Source organism: Mchenga conophoros, linkage group LG12 (assembly GCF_057382185.1).
Source record: "Mchenga conophoros isolate Kocher_MC1m ecotype Shallow Benthic linkage group LG12, M_conophoros_male_GT1.1, whole genome shotgun sequence".
In the NCBI taxonomy this organism is placed as follows: domain Eukaryota; kingdom Metazoa; phylum Chordata; class Actinopteri; order Cichliformes; family Cichlidae; genus Mchenga; species Mchenga conophoros.
The window spans coordinates 17,765,577-17,787,948 of record NC_140537.1 but is presented as its reverse complement, the minus strand read 5'-3'; the positions used below and the strand labels follow the sequence as shown (position 1 = coordinate 17,787,948).

General features: G+C 40.3%; 1 protein-coding gene across 1 annotated transcript in view; it reads right to left on the bottom strand.

Annotated features, from left to right (window-relative positions):
* Positions 1 to 18,697, bottom strand: part of LOC146562409 (uncharacterized) — a 33,741-nt gene extending 15,044 nt beyond the window's left edge. The window contains exons 1-3 of the mRNA XM_085294127.1: positions 18,322 to 18,697; positions 1,179 to 1,234; positions 898 to 1,010 (exon numbers count right to left, since the gene is read on the bottom strand). Coding sequence (XP_085150253.1) covers positions 898 to 1,010; positions 1,179 to 1,234; positions 18,322 to 18,413 — 261 coding nt within the window. The 5' untranslated portion in view covers positions 18,414 to 18,697. The remainder of the gene's footprint in view (positions 1 to 897; positions 1,011 to 1,178; positions 1,235 to 18,321) is intronic.
* Positions 18,698 to 22,372: the final 3,675 nt, after the last annotated feature.

Here is a 22,372-nt window from a genome sequence, read left to right as displayed (position 1 = left end):
AAACCAACTTGTCAATAAGTGCGTGTCTGAAAGAACAGGATTTCTCCAAATTATTTGAATTGAATTATTCCATTGTGAGGAAAACTATCAACAATTGTGTATATTTGTGTATTTAGTGACTATTTGTGTAGAACTAGAAATCTAAGCAAAGTCAGTCTAAATTTAAAACAACGGTCTCTAAAAAGACCCAAAATTTGAACCCAGGATCTCCAGGTAGCCTGAGCTGCATGTGTTTACAGTGCACAAATTTGATCCACATGGGAAGTGTACCAGAATAAACTAAAGTTTGTAGATGAACATAAAATCAAAGAGTAGGCCTTTTGGAATGAAGTGCTCCTGACAGCTGGAAAGACAAATCAAAGACAGTAACAGTGGACATGTTTGGAGCAGAACAAAGGCAGCGTTTCTTTAGGGAAGAGCTATATACTACCATACCACTTCAAGCACCAGATACAACGGTGGTGAAAATATTATGGTTACAGGTTGCGTCTTTGACACTTAGGTCCTCTGCTCGCCTTGTAATTCACTCATTTTTCCACTGCACTGAGACATTTTCAAAGCTTTTCTTCCAAATTTCATGTAAGCCTCTGAAAACAAGAGTGCTGAATGAAAATAAGCCAGGAATATTTCGGGTTTCTCCAGAATACTTTATAAGTTAATAAGGGCGTACGCTTCTGTATCTGACCACAACAACATGTGAAACCCCTTATCTCAGAGCTGCAAAATGACCCAGCTGCCTCCAAATTAATTTAAGTCTGTGAGTCCTTGTGTTTGAAGCGTACCTGCTGTTTTCATGGCAAAGAATGCATGTGTGTTTGAGTAATTCGAGCTGGTATTTGTGTTATGATAGGGGAATGCTTACACAAGTTAAGCCCCATGAGCCCGTCTGCTACTCACCCAGCTGATCAGCACGATCCGGGGGGCTCCTGTCTCTACACTTCCGACTTTGCACAGTCCATATTGAGGCTTTGAGATGTGAAACTTAGCTGCCAGCTCTGCCACACCACCCGCTGTTAGGAAAGAGACAGATGCAGGGTGAGGGAACAAAGGGATATTGATGTGCAAATACGCTGCACTTTCTTTTCATATATCAACTTCTTTCAAGCCCAAGCAGAGGAGCAAACAAGCTTTTTTGTGGTCTTATGAAGGTAAATGATAAAAATAAGAGTCCACTTTACCTCCTGAGTCAGCCAGTTTGAGGTTGTTTGTGACTCCATCATATGCAAATAATGCCCTGTGAACATACAAACACACACAGGTCAAGATGCAAACAATAGCATGATTTCTGTGTATGCAAGCCCAAAGCCAAATGTTTTCCTGCGCATACCAGTGCTTTGTCTGAAAAACAACAAGCTTCCTTGCTGTGCAGAAGCACTATTACACCGACAAAAATAAATTCTTTTCAACTGTGACACACGTGCTCGCTCACTTTGTTCTGTCTCCCTTCCTGCTCTTGTTCACCAAAGACCCTTACAGCACAGAGATAAAACAGCACGGCACATTGTAACACAATAAGCTGCATTCACAGCATTTTCCTCATCGATGGGCAACTCCTGATTGTGAAATAAACAGTGTGCACACCGATGGGGCTTTTATTTTTTGTTAAGTGTTTTGCAGGTGAAAACCTGCCCCACCGCACCCTTCAGTGAGAAGACTGTTGCTGTGGCAACTCGACAAACTGATGATGTGTTTTCATGAGACCACTGAAAAACAACGGCTCAATTAAGAGCTTGGTGACTGATTTAAGATTGATACACACAATAAAAGGGCTTATATGTGGTTTGCTGCAAGAGGGAAATGTGTGACTTCATAAGAACCAAAACAAAGAAATAAACCTTAAGGCAAGTTCATTTTGTCTGTACTGGATCTGAACCCCAAATGACACCATTATGCTATTTGAGAAGATGTGTTTCCTAAATAATCTCGATGCTTTTGCATGTTTGAAGCACATCTGTGTAAATGTGTACGTTAGAGTCTGTTGCTTAACAAGGCGGCCTGCAGAGAGAGAAACTGTCAAATCTTTAAAGGGCCGCATGTGCCCGTCTGTGTGCACAAGTATGTGTCTGACTGTGGGCCTGTGTAAAGGTTTCACTGTAGGACTCCTGGAGTTCAGAGAATAACATCTGGAGCTGGATTGCAAAAGGGCACAAGCAACGATTACAAAGGACCAAAGGTGAATGGCCTGTGTGTGTGTGTGTGTGTGTTTCTGTTCTGTGTCCTGTGTCCTGTTTGTTTGTATATGTGTCTTTCTGGCTGCTGTTACAACCAAATTTCCCCCTGTGGGCCAATTAAAGGATTATTCTATTCGATTCTAAAAGCATCAGTATCGGTTTAAAATGTTCCGGTTGACTGTACAAAAGAGTACAAAACAGCTGTTTGGTATATGGGTTGACAATGGTGCCAAATAACTCAGTTAGCATTTCTCATTCACTGTTATTTTTCCTGATACAACAAGTCTGCCTTTGTTCTTTCTCCCAGAAGAACAAAAAGCTTCAGTCAAAAGTCAGTCAGTATGCGTGTGCGCTGAGGACACAATAACCATACTGTGCAACCTACTGAGCAAGTTGCAAGCTGGCCGAGCATGTGAGGAGACATGTTGCTGCTGCGCTTTCATTTTTGGGTTTTTTTTTTTATTGTTTTTGTAATGTTGGCAAATGTTTGTTTAGTATCTATGATATCACCCTGCAAGTATTTGAAATCAGATTGCATAAGAATATAATGCAACTTATGGGAACATTCTCCCCCAGCTCCCCGGCACGAGCTCTGCATCACCTCAAGCACTTACTTACGTGTTTCGGGATTAGATTAGCCACAAAAACTGCAGCAACAACAATGCTGCTCTCTTTTATTAGTTTTAACAAGTCACCAAACCACATCCGTGGTCTTCTAACATTCCAAGGTTGCCATTCCCAAGCTGTCAAGGTCAAAAGTCAATGTGACTGTGAAGGAGTCTTAATTGCATGTGCAAATTTTCCACCCACACAGAACAAGCTTGCTCACGAGGTACGCTGAGCTGAGGGACACTCTTTGTTCTGCCACAGCTTTCACTAAGATGGACTTTGCAAAGATCCTATTTTTCAGCAGCTTTCTCCCCAAATCTTTACCTAATCTCAATTTAGTGAAGCAGTATTACAAAATCAAACACAATAAGTAAAGACCATCTTTTGTATCTATCCATCTATTGATACAGTTTTTGAGAAAGGCACAAATTACAGTTAGAAACTGATCACATAGGGTCTTCTTTGAGCAAGGAGACAGCAAATGTTCTACTGACTCAAAACAAATGATTTAGCATCAAAGGAAAACCTCGGTGAGGCCTACATATAGCTGTCATGTCGAAATCTTACACATTAAACCACTAAATGACTGCATGGACATATCAGTAGTTTTATGTAGTGAGCATGTTTTTTCCCAAACACAAGCTGAAGTCTTTTATCCTGTCTATCCTGGAAAGTTGTCCTCGACAATAAGACCAAAGTCGCTTTGGAGTCTTGCTTCATACCTGAGCCAAGCTGTGCAATATTACATCATATGAAATTAAGATTCCGTCTATATGCCCATTTTTGTCTGCATCACTTGATTGGGTATTTTAATGTAGTAATAGAAGTTTCAAAAGCGGTAAAGTTGTTCCCCTAATTAATAAAGCACACCCCTACCCCCTCACCAACTCGGCACACACGCACTGACTGACTGAATGATGAGAAAAACAGACGCTCTTATGTCTGTACTCCAGCCCACTTCCAAACCAAGCCAGCTATGACCTCAGAGGAAGAGAAGAGAAGAGAAGAGAAGAGAAGAGAAGAGAAGAGAAGAGAAGAGAAGAGAAGAGAAGAGAAGAGAAGAGAAGAGACACGTGAAAGGGCGGGAAAGGGGCCATCATGAAGGGCAATGGGGCGCAAAGTGGGAGAGAGTGAGAACAAGAAAAGAAAAGCCTAGAGCAATGATGTCATAATCTGAAACATCAACTCTTTAAAGTAATTAACAGTGGGAAATGAAATCTCAGCATCGTAGCCACAGCCAGTAACTCAACAAATAAACATCTGTATTTAAAGAAATGGCAGTCTGGAAACACAGGCACATGCACACAATGTACTGTAAGCCTGAGCCAGTAACAATAGAGAAGGTTTGTCTTGGCCTGCCAGCGCCCCTGTAATACCTCCAAACATGCTAAGCTCTACCATTTCAAGATCAACATCACAGAAGCAGATGATTGCGTATCCATGCTCTCCCCTCACCAGGCTAAACTCTGCAACAGCAGAGTGCTGCATTACACAGGAAACACTTGAACACAGCATACACGTTTCTCCTGTGCTGTAGATTCTGAAGAGATATTCTTTGATGGTTTTTTCTTCTATTTATTTTTTTATTTAATTTTTTAAAGGAATGCATATTATTGTGCTAGTCCTTTATTATAAAATAAAGAAGTAAAGAAGTAAATCTATGAGAATATATTTATGGGGCCCAGAATCACCGATCATTTTTCACATTTTTTATTAACTTTGCCATCCGTCCTCACTCTATATATTCAGTTGATGTGTAACAATCTTTACCACTTTAAATTCATTATTCTGACCTTCACCTCTAGCAACTCTGCTTTATTCCTCCTATTTTAAATCTTGTAGTAAAACACACCTCGTTCACAAACTGAAGCAATATCTCATCTTCATTTTTCTCCCTCTGTGTCTCTCTGACAGCGGGTTCTTGTGAGCTCATAGGTCATTTATTCCTTCCATCTTTGCCAGTCGCTGAGATATGAGAGGGTTTTTTATTTTATTTTGCACACTGCTGATAAACTGGGTATGAAGAATAAGATATAAAAAAACAGATGAAATGCTGGGAGGATTCACAAGGATTAAGCTCTCCATCAACCATTACTTTGTGCCCCTTTCTCTCCCCAATGTATGGCACACATACACCAGCAACTCCCAGGTAAAGCTTATCGACAAATTTATAACTACTTAAGTCAAGTCTTGTATTTGCCTGTCTACTGTACCTAGGATTTAAATGGCTACTTTATGGATAATGTCTTTTTATTTCACATGACATATACTTCTTCTGCTCCTCTCAGCTTCACAATTCCTTACTTTTGGCTCAAAGATGACCTGGCCTTCCAGTTCTATTTTTACCTTGTCTCCCAGTCTACCACTACGTTTGCACTAGACTGGGGAGCTTGGAGACGTCCCTGCAGCACACGGCGCTCATTTCCTCTCTCCAAACATGGGCATAATAAGTCTAGTCAGACGTGATACTCATATAGTGACCACACAGCGACCCCAGTGGTGCACACATTCTTCCGTCTGCACTGCAGAGACACATGGAGGTTTATGGGAAGGGTTTCAGGAAATCTGACTAAGAGAGAGGAAGTAACGGAATAAAGCCAAGTATTTGTCTGGCTTGTAAGAGTCCTACAGACTGGTATGGTGTGACCTAAGTGATGTATCCTGAGTAAAAAATGTTGCATGCTAAGCCAAAGAGGCACAGAGAGCACACATACTTTCAATTAAGTTGTACAAGTGTGTGCATATGTCAATGAAAACAGCTTCATCAGAAGCTCCACTACTTTACGCACAGTCTAGAGTACCTAGTTTCGCAGCAGTCCCTTATTAATAACATGCATAAAACAATGTTGCTGAGTCATGGTTTTATATGAACTCTTCTAAGCACTTAAATCTCCAGATGACCCAGATTCATTCAGAAAAAAAGTATCAGAAAGAATGAAGGCGAACGAGATGAAAATTTAGTGCATTTTGAAAAAGAGGTAAGATACAAATGAATGTTGCAAAGGAAATGAGACGGGAAAAGTCTTGGTCCTCATATTTATGGATTCGGGCAGCCTACAGAGAATTACTGTAATCCTTTCAAAGCAAGCAGCAAGGTCCTTTAATTGGAGCTGTTTAACAGTAGAGGACTGAAACATGTCACTAAAGACTAACCCCCTAAAATACACCTGCTTTGTGTCTGTGTAATCTGATGTCTCCAATGCTATTTTGTCCCTCATACAGTTTAAATGAGCATTTCAGATAAAAGTGTGTAGTCTGGATGAGGTCTTTTATTTTGAATGTTGACCGGATTCTCTTTGCTGTTCCCGTGCCTAACGTCCTGCCCTCCTTACCTACTCTGTAAAAAAAGTTACAATTAAACTGGAGTAATGATCATGATAAGACAAATTTAATACAGATATTTGAATGTGCAGTACTTTGTAGAAGTCTTGAGTCACACTTCTTTTTATAGTTTGCTTAAAAAAAAAAGGAAATAGGAGCAATTTATTGACATGTTCAAACATACAACATAGTTTATCAATCAAAAACATTTGTACAAGTCTAATGAGCTTTAAGTAGTCTTCAGGAATAGACCTCCAGGCTTCTCGAAGGACATTCAAAGCTCTTCTTTGGATGTTGGCTGCTTTTTGTACTCTTCTCTGTCAAACTGATCCAGCACTGCTTCAACAGTGTTGTGGTCCGGGCTCCGGAGAGGCCAGTTCATGTCTAATATTGTTGTTGTGAGCTATTCTGGGTTTTTTTCACCAGGTATGGTTTAACTGCTTCGTTGTCATTCTGAAAACTGAAGCTGTTGCCAGCCTGATGTTTTCCAGATGATATTTTATGGTGGATCCAAATCTGATGGTACTTTTCTACATTCATAATTTAATCAATTGTAACAAGATGCCCAACGCTAACAACTGAAATGAAGCCCGAAACTACGACAGAGCTTCCACTGTGTCACTGTGTGTGTTTTAAAGATGGCTGCAGACACTCACTGTTGAACCTGTTAAACAGTGACAGCTTTTAAACTGCAAACTTCAAATTTCATCACTCTATAAGATCTGCTGCTACTAATTTTCCATCTTTTCTTGTGTAATTTGGCACGCCTCAACCAGCCTTTGACAAAGAACATTTCTGATGAGGCTTCAGTGAACAGTATATGGATCAACTGAAACACTAGATGTATTTCTCAGTTGCTGTATCAGGTATTTACAGATTTTTTTTCATGTTTTTTAAGGATATGATTTTCAGATACTGTTCATCTCCTTTTTTGGTCCTTCATTTGTCAGTTTCCTAATTTTTTGAATGAGATCATACACATACCAGAATATGCCAGGTTTTCAGCTAATAGCTCTTTGGAAATCACCTTAGTGGTACAAAATTATTATTTTATGTTTGTCAAACTGTGTTATCTTTGGCATTTTCATAGCTTCAACTAAGAGAAAAGACAAACCACTGCCTCTTTTTCCCCGCAGGTCAGTGATTTAACAAACAAAACACTCTTGTGAAAACTGTCAGGTACAATGCTTCGCTGAAAATGAGTGGAAAAGCAGCCAAACAAAATTTCCAAAGAAAAACTCTGAAAGACCTTCAGAAAACCTGGAGAACTGTTGCTCAGGGCCACTTTAAAAATTACAAGGAAGTCTGGTTCCTTGGAAGAGACATACAAAGAAATCAAGTGTGGCTCATGATTTTTGCACAGCCATCTATTGTTCATTGCAACATAATGTTGATACGTTGATGAAGCCAAGAGGCAAAAAATCTGAAAATAACCACAAAAAAAGGTTTTTGCAATGATGGGGGTGAAATCTTATTTCAACAAGCCAGGTACCCTCTAGCAGTTCTGTGGTTTATTAAGTAGGGTGTAATATCCTGCTGCTGTCATTTCTGATGAAGTTAATACTTAACTATACCTTTCCAAATGAGATCAGACTGAAGTACTGCCAAATACAAAGAGAAGTGTATAGCTATGTGTGAGAGTAACTGAAACCATACTGTCATCATAAAACATATGTTGTCAGACTTTAGACCAGCATATAATGTCTGGTCTATTACCAGTATACTACTGTGTCAGACGTAAAGCTGGCTCTGAAGAGGCCCAGCTATGACGTGATGGTGATGTCTTGCCAAGACTTTTGACCTAATAATAAAACCATGCCCAAGTCCCAATCAGCAGCATGTTTTTATCCTAGTCAAGCAGACCAGATGCCATAGTGGATATACAGTCAGACAATACTTCACATACAGTGAAAAAAAAATACCTTTCTAGGATGTCCTGTGAAGCAAAAAGTCTTTAATGTTTTAGCATAAAACCCTTTTTCACTGGCATTTTCCAGTTAAACAATGAAAACTATACAAGCTACTGAAACAATGCACAAAATTAATGATAATGAACTAATTAGTGATAAACTGCAAACAAAAGATGAATTCAGCTGCCTGCAATAATCCTACCATATTGACAGTAAATAGAAGCAAATGTTGCCTTTTGCTCTACCAATTCTGTTTAATGTGAAGCTGTGAAATATACCGTATCATAAACCATCATTAATGCTGAATTTATGAAATTAAACAACTGTCCCACAGGAAGCATTTCTTCAAAGCATGAGGTCAAGAGCAAACATGAAAAATAAATGGAAAATCTTGACCTCTGCAATGAGCACATCCAGTGGTTTTGTTGTGTCATGTGGTGCATTTTATTAGCATGGAATGGGTTAATAATAAAATCAATGCAAAGTTTTCTTTCTCAGTGATTACAAATCTTTATCCTGTAATGATTGCTCTCTTCTGGGATACGCAGCGCCCCAAATTAAAATGAGACAAAGAGTCACTAAATGTTTGATGATCATTAACTTCCAATGTTTTTTTTTTTCATTTTCTGCTTGTTGAAAATATTTTAAAGGTCTCACTGAAAGCTACCAATAAACCTGCACGACTCCAGAGCTAATTGCTGCAAAGACCACTGTTCACTTAGACTGGTTGAAATACTTAAAAAACCTTGTCAGTTTGGCTACATAGAGGACAAGGTCACATTTTCATGCTTGCATCTTCTTTTCTTAAATATTGTGATTTCTTCATGCAGGCACTGCTTAGGCAGCACAAAGAAGCCTGTAGTTTTTCCACCATAAGCAAATATCACTTACATTGTTTTGCATTTCTGGTAGGGTAATGCTCACACTAAAGATGCCTCGTGTTTCCTCCCCTTTCAAGGACAGCTGTGCAATTTTGAAGCGTAAACACTCGCCTGTATGACCCATAAGAGTTTCTCAGATCCACCCTGTGAGCAACGCTGACTGATCTGTATAATACTTGACAGGGTGGAGAAAATATCAGACTCCCCTGGAGACTATTACAGACCACAAAAGCTATTTGGCCTAGAGAATATGGTAAATCCAAGAGAAATGACAGAGGCGACGGATGGCAAAATTATAAGAAAGGACTGCAAGTGTAGCTAAATATAATGTAAAATCTTTGGCGAACAAACAACAGATTGCATACAATATCAGGCAGAGGGGGTGAGGGAGAGACTGAATGGAATGCTGCAAGGAGGAGGGGAGGGGGTTTAAAAAATCTGCTCTCAGCAAAACACGGAGCCAGAGAAGTTTAGAAAACGACAAACTAAACAAATAAGTAATTAAATCACTGCCAAGGACCAGTGAGAAAAAAAGAAAAAGCAGCCCTCCCTGTCGTAAATGGAAAATATCGGGGGGACAGACAAAGAGACCAAGATAGACAAATATTATGCTGCCGTGTAGTAAGTGTCAATCAAGGTCCTGAGACAGCAATCTTGCAACAAATGCAGACAAAACACAAGATTAACGCTAAGACTACAAAATGACACAGGCGGCCAGCAGCGCGCACTATAAGATCAAGCGATCAACACCTGGTTTCACGTTACAGCCTTCAGTTAATCTACAGATAGCATTAACCAGTTATGTTGCAAGCAGAGGCTGCACACATTGCAATTAACTGTAATGTGTAATACAACCCAAGCTTTAAAGAAAAGGTAGCTTAGTTGTGCAGGCAACTGTTCCAGTAGAATATGAGAACAAAATTTACTACCATCACGCGATAGTGCACGTCGCACTAGCAAAGAACGCAACCCGCAAAACACGGTAGCTTTTCCCAAAGCCAAACAGCATGCATTGATTCAGCAGGGAGGAAACTGTCTCGAGCGGAAACAAACAAAAACTATTTTAAGTTATATTACCGTTTGAATAAAACTTAATATAACCCCCTCTATACTTTTATTTTTACTCAACAACACAGCAGCACTTAAGCTAAAAACAATAGAAGATGGATACAAGAAATTCAGTGTCGTGACGGTGGGAGCTTAAAGAGAGACGGGGCCACACGGTGGAGAGTTATATTCTGGTTGGAGAAGAGACACTCAGAGATGGGTTCACACTGGGGAAAACGATGAAAAGCACTAGGGGATACACAAAAGTGTAAATGGGTAGGTTAAGAAGGGCGCCTTCAACAATGGCGCACAATGGGAAGCAGTCAAAGTGTATTGGAGGTTTCCAAGGGGGCAGTTGGAGTATGTGGTTAATGGAGGGAAGAGTTTTGATGAAAGTAATACTGTGAGTTGTTGCGAGTCTATATGGGGTAAATCGTTATGACTCTGGAAGGTATATAGTTTATCTGGAGAGGAGAAGAGAGGAGAGCAAAAAATCTTCTAAAATCACGGTCCACTGGGATCACTCTGGCATTTCCTGCCAAAACTGTCCAACAGCACCACACAGGCACACACGTACACAACACACACACACACACACACATGTAAGCATCCTCCCTTCTCTACATTACAGTTATTACAGGCTCATTGAAAACACGATGGCATCTCATCTTCAAGCATTTCCTTCAGTTAAACAAAGCAAACTCTCAAGTATTAAATACCCACTTGGAGCTCATTTAGCCCGTCCTCTCTGTATCTTCTCTTAATGCTTTGATCTTATTCTCATTGCTCTTCACCCCTCCACCTGTCCTCTTTTCTTTTCTCCACTCTATTGCCTCTTTAAGTTTTATAATTTGATGGCTCTGCTTTTCAAAAGACTTTCATCCGGACCACCCTTCAGGGCTGATCTTCCATCTGCTGCAACTCTTGGTCCTTCCTCTCACATACTGTCCTTTATTTTCTTTTAACTTTACCTCATTCATTTGCAGTCCCTTCCCATCCTGCTTAGTCCCTCTTCACTCACCTCCCTCAATTCATTCACTCTCAGCAAACAACCTAGCTTTCCCACCAGGGTCGTCAGGACAACAGAGCCCCCCCCCCCAACTTTCCACAAGGACGCACAGCTCAATCTCACCGCCAGCAAGTGAACAAACAGGGCAGGAGAAGGGAAAATAGAGTTCCCAGTCAAAGTCTTGCATTCTGTGTTGCTGCGAAATGCTAACATTTAACCCACACAATGCCATCACTATAAACAAGGAGCGCTTTTGTAACTGTGGTAAAGTAGGAGCAGTTGCTTGAACAAGTCGGCAAGCACAGCTCATGAAACCTGACAGTGTGACTGTAGGAATGAGAGCCCAGTGTGTCTTCATTAAACCTGTTTAATGTTGTTCTGTGTGTATATGCATTTGCATGTGTCAGAGAAGTAATCCTGAAGGAAAAAAGAATGAAGCTTTACTCCTTGATGTGGCATAAAAAGCCTAGCTACTATTGGAGTTACTACTAATGAATGAATAGTTACAGTTCTGTGCCTCTCAGTGTTGTGCGTAAAGTTAGAAAACAGTTCATAAAGAAGTTCAATTTAGAGATAATCATGAACGAATCACTATCTAATTACTCGATAATATAGTATCTCCTATGTGGTTATTTTAATCATCTACTATAAAGTCCTGAATCAAGGTACTAATGAACACCTTTTCCGGATTAGAACCTTACTGGTTTGTTTCTCACCGAATAAAGATTTGTGTGGTAACCAACCTTTAACTAATAACCTGCACAATTTATCGCTATTATTTCCTTTCTCTTCCTTAATAAAGAATGTTTGAATGCAAAATCATGTATTATAGCAGGCATAGCTTAATTTAAAAAATTACAAGGTATAATAAGTAATAATATGTAACTCATTAGAATCAATATGGACCTAGACTTTTATGGCTTTAGACAGTCTAGGCCACACTGGGAAACTTCATAGTTCTCTTCAGACCTGGTGAGGTGAGTAATTTAAGCGCAGAGAGGATATTCCTTGTAAGAAGTTAAGACTCAGGGGTGGAATGGGTTAAGAAGAGGGCATCTGTATACTGTGTAAAGCCAAAAGTCAATACTGACTCATTTTTAGCTTGTACGAAGAACATGCATATACCTGTGCTTATTTGGTAGGTGGTGCTTAGAACAGAAAGGACAAAGAGGAACGCTGCCAGAGGAGGGCTGTCTATTTTGAAATTCTGTTTGTGTGTGTGTGCGTGTACTTGGTAGTTACTTTCTGGGACAGCCACTCTGCAAGCCTGAAGTGAAAATGGATGGATGGATAGATGGATGGATGGATGGATGGATGGATGGATGGATGGATGGTTGGATGGCATACTTAAAAGCAAGGCAGGATAACATCAAAAACAATCACAGATAATAAGAGCCTGTCAGTAACAAAACCATGTGGACGGTTGCCCTTCTACAATTGTTTTTGCAATAATTTAGACCCAAAATTATGGGAAGAGAGGCGCCAGGGTTATTGTTTTAAATAATTCCATTTACAATAGGGACTTTGTAACCGTCTGACACTGCTTGTCGTGTTATGCTTGGCACACTCAAGTCAATGAGCCACAGGAACATGACAAATTGTCTCTCTGTGCACTTTTTTTTTGCAAGATCCAAAGCAATGAACTTTAAAACACATTCTTACTTTTTAAAGAAGAACTGTTCTTTTTAGATATTACTTCCGATCATACAAACGGGATAATTTTCTTTTTGCTTTTTATTTCTCCAATAAGGCTCTGCAGGGGTGAATTTTTCTTTGCCTTCTTGCTTAGACCATCCTTAGTAGTTGAGGAAAACCATGTGGAAGCCCATCAGTTCTTTCAGCACTTCTCAATATAAGCATTGCAACATTATAATAGTTAGGTTACTCACATATCTTTAATTTTACTATATGACTGTGATTATACTTGTGAGTTGTGGTATATCACATCATTGCTTACACATACCCCTAAAAGTCCATCGGTTGGCTTAGGACACACACGCCACACTCTGTATTCATTCTCATCCCAATGTTTGAAGAAACACTATGTCTTTAGACAGCTATCAGACACGCCCTTGAAAATAATACCCTGGCTATGTGCGAGGCCCATTAGCTGAACAGGCAGTCCTCCCTGATGTTGCTTCCATTTATCATAACATGTGCATGAAAAGAAATCATACTTCCACAAAGTTTTTCAGCAGAGTCCTGAAGACTTATATAAAACAATAAGTCATTTGTTGCCCCCACTGCTGTAGGCACAGAAAAGGACAGAGCTCCACTGGAAACAATGGGTGAAATGATGTGAGACACTTGAATGAACAAAAGGAGAATTTGAAAGAAAGGTCAGTTGTAAAGTAGGATTGACAAAATACTTCGAGAGCTTTGTTTACCATGATCTTAATGCCAAACCTTTGCTGCAATGGAAAGAAAATCTGTGGGATACAATTTCTTTTATTAAGGTGAGAGCTCTTTACATTGTTCACAACTGACACCTGAAACCAAAATGAATGGCACGACAGTACCTTGAAACATTAATTACCAACATTTTCCATTTTCTGTGTGGCAGCTATGAGTCGCACTTCCAAACAAACAACAGTTTGCACACTTAGAGACCCAAACATGTGAGGCCAAACAGGTAGAATACACACATCCAGTGTCACGGTGTGTAGTCATGTCTCACCATGGCTAAACCCTACCATTACCCTGCAGCTTTGTCTCAGACCCTAGATGACTCTAAACAACATTTAAGGGAGAAGAAAGCAGTTGTTTAGTGATAACTGCTCAAATCATCCCCTAAGTTCATCTAAACAGGGATACATACAACAGCCATTATAGCTATCATTGTCATCATCTTCAAACATGCCACCCACAAACTTGCTCACACAAGCAAGCGACACAAGCTGAGGGTACTGCTCTGCAGAAGCTTCAGCCTACACAGTGCAGTGGAATTGTTTGTTTTTCTAACAAGACAGGAAATTCTGTTGGAATAACGTTAAACAAAAAGCTGATAGGTATGTGCCCCAACAGATCACTTGTGTGTATGATCTTTGTCCTAATGTCACACAAAAAGCACTTCACCGGCTCCAGTTGTGCTCTGATCAGCTTATGTTAGTGTTCAAGTGTCGCCCCCATGGAACCCACCGGATTGGGCCAAGTTGTAGTCTTAGTGTTAAAGGAAAAATAAGTGACAGGATGTGGGTTTCTTTTGATAAGATTCATGCCTCTATGTCACAAACAAAGCTACTCCAAGGTACGGTACAGGTCGCTGTGACAAAGATTATACTGTCACGGTCCAGTGTACTCACCTCTGATGTCCTATTTACAGTACGCTGCTATTTATATTTTAGATCAATGTGTCTTGTGTCAGTGAGCCTGGAAGCAACTGTGCAACCTTTGAAGCCTCATCCTGAACAGTGAAAGGAAAGGGAACCAATCAGACTGCTTGGGTTCCTTCTGTGGGATTTTACAGTAAGGTGACCAGCAGGTATTGTTTCAACATAGAAGGACGTGAGGTAACGTTGCACAATGGCATGTGTGTATGAAAAGCTTGAACTGCTGTGTTTTAGGGGGGTTTTGACAGGTGGGTCACTGTGGATAATTCAGGAACTGAACAAAAAGCAGAACGTGTACAAGGAAGTTTAAGCAGGGATTAGCTTCCTGATAACAGTGTTAACTGTACTTTATTACTATTTACAGGCAGAAGAACCGAAGTGTGCACGTTCACACACATGCAGCCCTGCAACACAGGTGTACTTCATCTAAAAAGTAACTTTAGACTCAGGGACTGTTTAGGTGTCAGTTAATCATACATGAGCCTGTGGAACTTTTGAAGCAACGCAAAAAGCCTATGTTGCAATAAAGGTAGTCCAAGTTATCATCAATAGGAGAATCCCTTCACAGGAGATTAGAGGCCTGGGGAGGAGGGATAATGTGTTGCTAAATGTAAATGGCTGATGCTGATTTCCTACATTTCCCACTGACTTTTGAAATCTTATTAAAGAAATGGTAAATGGACTGCTACTTATACAGCACTTTTTTTTCTAATCCATTTGAACGCTCAAAGCGCTTTCTTGCTACAATGCTCATTCACTTATTCACACTTTTTCTATGCTTACGAGCTTTTAACCTGACATCCACATAATCATACTCCAGATGATGCATCAGGGGCGACTCAGGGTTCAGTATCTTGCCTGAGGATAGCTTGACATGTAATCACAGGCTAGAGGAGCTAGGCATTATTAGAGTACTATCCTACTACTACACACTGCCCCAAAGTAGCAATACAAAGAAAATGATTAATGTAACAATAAGTAATATTCATTTAACAATTTACAAGCAGCAAAAACAGCACGCCAATTACAATTTGGGCAGTTTTCCTGACGAAACTGGATGCCTTTAAATAATAAACGTCACTGGTGGCAAATTTCTATTTCAAAGCAACAATGCTGAAACCTAACACCTGTAATTCTGTGACCATTAACATTTGATGACAGATCGCCTGGCTGTTACACTTCTGCCAAAAAACAGATCACAAATGAAGGTATTACATCACTCAACAATAAGTCATTTCAAACCAAAGAGGGAATTTTTTTTAGCAGCTTAGGAACAATTCCATACCACCTTAATGACAAATATCTCTTTAATGAATGTAAATATTGGATTATCTATAACTAGAAAAACAATCAAGAATCAGCCAAGATTGACTGCTGAATGCTCTAAGCACAATGACTCAGTTACTATGTCACTCTCAATGCTATTTATGCAGCACATTTAACTACATGAAAATTCAATGTATTTTCCATAACAGATAAAAACATAAAAAACAACTACTATAATGAACTCAGGTGTTTACTTTATGTGTCACTACCTAGCTGCAGTCATCCCCTGCAAGAGAATTAAGTGTGATCTGCAAGAATAATGTTGATAAAAAAAACAACAACAATGTGTTAATCTTGCCCAGGGCCACAGATGTCTAGATATAGCCCACACTTTTTCTGATGAAAACACTCCACAACTTCATATGAATTCCTATCTTATATGATTTGCGTGGCTGAAACAAAAGCATAAACATTATTTTACCTCCTGCTTGCATTCCGAGGTGCTAGAACAACAACTTTGTGTTGTACAACATGAAAAGCAAAGGTTAGTTATGTAAATTATGACTTCTTACAATTCATAAGATTGCACTGTTGTATTGTAAAAATAGATCTGAACTATTTTCTTTTATTTCTTCCTTTTAAAAGGCATGCAAACACAGCTTCTGAGTAACACAATTGGTAGTCTTGAGTGGTCCAGGAGACTAAGCACAGACCTCCAAGGCTGTCTGTTGAACAGAGAAGTCTGAATGATGGATGCATTGAAATTGCCCGTCTTTCCTTCAGAGTCTCGCCCACAAAGGGTCTGTTTCCCATTCAGGACACAAGGTCATTAGATAATACACACGAGGATCGCAAGGCCACACAGTGGGGCGGGATCATTCAGCACAACAAGCCTCCGCAAAAACTTCTTGACGCCTTAACTCAAGTAGTCTCTGCAGGAAGTATATGCCCATCCAGAAACAAATATACTGATGTGAAAGCTCACATACACATTGAAATTTCACAGATGGTTACACATGCACAAGGATGGGCTGAATAGTTTGACAGTGGGAATCATGACATCATCATGTTCCCCTCCCACCTCGCTATTCAGTCACAGCAGAATTATTTATCCTTTGAAAGCGGGTTAAATGAATGCTTAGGAATGCCCTTTTCTTTCTTTCTTTTTTCTATTTTTCCTCTGTTGTAATCACAGGCATATGCATCCACACATGTTTGTAGATTTGTTTTAGGCACCTGGTTGGCAGAGACCCAATCAAGATTTTGTTATTCAGCGAAGCTGTGGGGGAAATGCCCTCAAATGAGGAACTGCTGGTTCAGTGAAGTGTCAGCATGTCAGGACAAAAAGTTATTCTGAACATGGAAACTTTGAGAGGTTTGCCAAAATTAAGAAAGAGTGGAAACTGAGCAAGTTATGCTCTGGATGTGGAAAAGTGTTTCCACTCCATTCGTGAAGCTGTCAGATTTCAGCTTGTCATGGTTAACTCAAAGCGCTCTGAAACTCATTTCCTGAGTGGCGTTGTTAGTTCCAAATTGAAGCCAGGAAGAATGTAGGAAGAAAGTGGGCGGGGGAGAGAGGTTTGAGGCAGAGGGAGATGAAGCAGGGATGGACCAAGTCTGTCCTCTACTTCCACTTGGGCACATGCTCGAGCTGGGGTCTTGGATTTTTTTTTCTTCGTCAAAGTGAGTGGATGTAAAGCAAGAGAGGGGTAAATTTGCATGTATTTAATTTTAACTTTACTGAGTATAGCCTGCAACAACATGCTCATATCAGAGGATTACAAAATGCACAAGCACACACACAATGTGCATGAAATTTAAAAAAAAAAAAAAAAAAAGAGGAAGGGGAGTACACAATAAGACTGACACTGTTTGTAAAAGAAGGGTAGATCACCATAGTGACAGATCAGCCAAACCCTATGGCAAAAACATGAGTCAATGAGTCAAGTGTCAGATGCTCAGGTTACATGGGCATGATCTCAGTCCAGCATTCTTAGAACCTAATAAATGTATTTCTTTCTCTTTTCATTAGTCTGTTAAATAATCTGAAAACTAGATCTGACATTAAAAACAACTGATTAAATGAAACTTGCCTAAACTGTGAATTTAGGTTGAATATTGGTTCTTCATCTAGCTACACCCCCCGGCCAGTAAGATTTCTCCTAAAACTTTGTTAGTCATCTTCGCTATTGCTCTACATTAATAAGTCTCGTTGCTCATGTGGAGTTACTCATGCATGCAGTGCTGCCTTTCAAATTAAGAGGCCTCTGCCTGAAAGACAGCCCATGTCATGGATCAGCACATCTGCAGAAAGACGATCCGGCAAAGCCTCACAATTCCTGGGGGAGAATAGCAAAGTCACGGAGATCCAGGTGCCGCGCACCGAGCCACACCAGCAGCCTGGCGTGCGTAATAAAGCAATTAAAAGTGAGTGCATCCCTTTGGCAATAAACCACCCTGCGTGCACAGGACTTGCAAATACATAGCAGGCTGTGAGCTATCTCTGTGTTGGCCACCTCCATATCCGTCACTGGATTAGCTTAAATCTGCCCTCTTCTTACGCAAGAGGCTGTTTTCCATCTTAAGCGCATGGAAAACAAGATGGAGAGCATGAAAGTTTGACTAAAGTTGCGAACTTTACTTGAATTTCTGACCGCGTTATAAAAAATATAAACGCTAACAGAACAACAAAGTCGGAGCTCGGTCTGCTCTTATGAAAAAGGATAAACTCAGGTGTGGCTGGCAGATGCAGATTTGTGTAAAAGCAATATGTGTTACCAGCTCGTGGAAGAACGGGGGTTGAGGATGTCCTCTTTGGCCGTGAACAGCGACAGGCTGTAGGTATCAAGGTTGACCGTTCGCTTGCTCATTGTGGCAAAAGTTTCCAGACCACTCCCGCAGCTTCTCTGTTCACGGGTCCCGATGCGTCTCGGGGTGGGGATTAGAGTATTTTCTGGAGAACAGTCGCAGCAGAAAACTGGGGTTCGGCCGAGACAAAACTGCAGCAAATGTGTCCACGTTCATTCAATGTGGCCCTTTTAGGTCCAAAAGGAGCGATCCGTGCAGCCGCTGCGCACTCACAGCGCGGAGGAGACTGGGACTGCACACGGTCTTTGTGCAGCTGGTTAAGAATACGTTTTTATGGGGAGCGCCCCACCTCCTGTTAAGAGAGTGGAAAGCCTAATGACTTCACTAGCTGGTCACTTGGAAGAAAAAGTGTGCAGCAGAGGAACACGACCACTGAGCTGCACTGTTCGCGAAACAAAGAGACGTTTTCATTTCCCAAGTTAATAACTGGGCAACTTGACGAAATTTATTACTTAACTGATGGACCACAACTTGAGGCAATTCAATAAATATAATTATTTTGTTCTAATTGTCTTTTCTCCCTCACTATAATGTTTTTGATAGCAAAAATGGGAACAAAAACGAAACACAATGGGAATTTCTGATGTTTAGAGGGGCTATGGGAGAGTGCAGCAGCCTTGGATCTGTCACTCTCTCTTTGTCTCTGATTCTTGTGAATCGGACACCTCTGGTCCTTGGCAAACTCCGCAGAAGCATTTTACAGTGAAGGCAATCTCTCAATAAGCCAAAGAAGGAACAATTTCATGGGAGCCAAGTGTGAAGCAGGCTGTGGATTACACACACACAAAAAAGCAGAGGAGACTGTTTAAGTATTTAGCTGCTGGGGGCCTGTTCAGCTGCAGCTCAAGCAGGGACGCACACACTCACATACGCACATAAACTGTCCACGAGCTCGTAAATACACACACTGCCATGCATTCATGCACAGGCTCCCACATGCACACTTACACAAGCTGTGAACTCTAAGGCACTCCCTCTTAACATGCAAACACACAAATGGATGTGCACGCACACACATTCACACAGTGGTATTTGCCTTTGGGTCAGTGGCACAGGAGTTTAAGATCTTGGATTATGGGAATGTTCCTGAGCTCTTTAATTTACTTAGCAGTCATTCTTAAGTAATCCAGGACAGATGCAGAGGATAAAAGTCACAGGTTTTTATGTTCTGATGTGTCAGGCTCAGGTTAGGTATGACCACATAAATTTCAACTTTGTGTCATGTTTCCCCCCCTAACATTTAATATGCTTTGCAGTGTTATTCACTGCTAAGGTTAGACCTGGAATGGCTGAGTAATCCTTTTGAGAATACTGACACAGTCACTGCTATCACTGATGAAAAAACTTCCCTGTAAGGCAAAATGTTTCCAGTTTCATCTCTTGGGGTATAAACTTTGCTTTACAGTCAGAGAAGCAGTTAATAGGTCTATAACATTAAGCATATAGATGAGAGACAACTGCACACGTGTTTGATAGAGAATAGCTTTGTGATGTTGCCATCATTTGAATAAACGCTGAAGTACTGATACACAATAGATATGATACTTTTTAACTGTGAAATGTCACTCTGTCACTTTTTTTGAAATGATCTCCCTACAAACCCTGCGTCTGGTAAGCCCACAGCAAGCAGCACACTCAAACTCAGCTTTTTTGGCTAGAATTTGCATGACACAAGGACAGGGGCCGTGACATCGCTATACCACTATTATTGTTACAACTTCCTGCTATTAGAGGCTCTCCTGCCCGTCCAGCCTTTCAACTCTTCAGTGTGGATGTGAACTGCAATGCTGTTATGCTCCAGTTCAGAAAACCTTGGCATTTCCTCTGCTTGGGTGCGGAGGCAGCTGTTGTTGGAGATGATTCTATGTCCAGTGGGGATTTGCATGTGTGTGTGTGTGTGTGTGTGTGTGTGTGTGTGTGTGTGTGTGTGTGTGTGTGTGTGTAACAGCTAATGGGGATTTTCTCTTCTTTTACTGAAACTTCTTATCCAGTTGTGACAGACCTTTTGTTCAGTTTCCTGCTTTCCTGACAAAGTTTAAACCCACTGGTTTCCTTAAACTAATAGTTTAAGTGTGAGTGACAAAGTGCTGAGTGGCCCAGTCAGAAAAACATCCTCTATGAGTTTCTTACATTAGTCTTTAATTCAGAATCCACTCATAGATGTGTCTCTTTCTTTTGTGAAATCAGTGATTCTTCCACTAGCTTATAATTGCATAACACAGAAAGCAAAACTAATTTCTGCCACGAAAAAGCAGAGTTTATTACACGTAGTCATGGATAGCTTCAAATCTCTCCTGGAGTGCATCAATGCTTGCGTGGCAGGTTTATGCGTCCTTCGACCCGATGGACGGTGTGAAAAGGTCAGAGATGCATTTAGAGTTAAGGGGTCACAGCTTGAGCTTTTTTCCACCCGTTTTTTTCTACACTTCAGGAGTAACATGTTTCGCATTAGTGGTGACGGAAGACTTTTAGAGGTAAGGACCTGCATGCCCACTCATGTGCGATAGCGTGCTGCCAGATTATTAGTGTCTGTACACTTGCAATGATTTTAAATCGTCTGTTCATGTCATAAATACAGCCTTGTGTTGTAAATTTACTTTTATACAATAAGAGCTGCAGGCATGTCTCCAACCTTTTAACTTCCCTATTGCACTATATTTCATACAAGTCAGACCTTGCTGAATATGATCCTATTTTCTATGCAAATCATTAAGTGTATTAAGCTTATCCATGCAAAGTTGTTTAAGAAGTTCGTCTTCTTCTCTGACAAATGCTTCACATCTTCAAAGGATGTCTGATAAGTGTTCATCAGGTACTCGAATGTGCTTGAATTACTGCATTAATAGGTTATCATGTATTCTTATGCTTATTCCAATTCTACTTATTATTTTATTATTACAGCGGATCCACGACAATTTAGAATCTCTGTCTCACCTCTTCTTGCAATAGCAATGATCATTTCAGTATTTCGTTTCAGTTTTGCTCATTTTTGATACTGAGGTGAACATAGGTGAGGCTCACGAATTGCAGTGATGAGTGGAACTGAGTAAAAGTTACACAGGTCATACTAAGTGATATGTCAGTGAGGCACATGCATATATCTAAAAGCTGAACTCCAACATGGTGTAACATGAAAAGATAAGTGAGGTTGATTCAGGTTCCTGGCGAGTTTTACGAGCTAAGTAAATGACTGAGCCAGGTAGAAGTTGGAAACAAAAGAAAAGATGGAGTGTTTTCAGCAAATGCACTTGTTGTTTGTCTGAGAAGAAGCGAGAATAGTAGAGCCAGAGCTCGGCACGTGTTCTGTGAATCTGGATGTCTTCTCTTTGGGCTTCAAGCTGAGGTCACTACTCAACTATGCGCCTTCACAACAACCTTGAGATATCTTTCCCCTGGGCTTCAGTGTGAACACAAATGTGTGCATGAATCTAAATGTCCATGCACGTGTTTTGTTCAGTTCTAAATCACATTGTCACTTTTGCAAAGGCTTAAAACAAGCGATTTTCCATATTGACCTGCTATTTTCTCTTTACTTTGTCTCATTAGGAATAAGAGTCAGACTTCTTCGTCGGTTCAACATTACCTTACCTAACTGAAATACAGCACTGTGCAAAAATCATGTACCACAGCTTATTTCTTTTAATTTTGCAATGCAGCAATTTAATAAAACGTGTCTATGCATACATAAAAATATGGTATATATGAAGAAAAACAGAACTGATACAATTCTAACAAACTTGAAAGTCAATGTTTGATATGACCACTTTTATTTTTCACTTGAACTCTGAGCTCTCGTGTAGTTTCTTTGAGACGTGTTTGGGAATAGTTCTCCAGGCTGATGTTAATGAAGAATGGCTTCCTCAAAAATCCCCAAGAATGGCTTCTTGACACACGTCCTTCCAGCGAGACCATTTCACTGACCATACTTCAGTGAACAGCAGATGATTGAACTGAAGGGTTA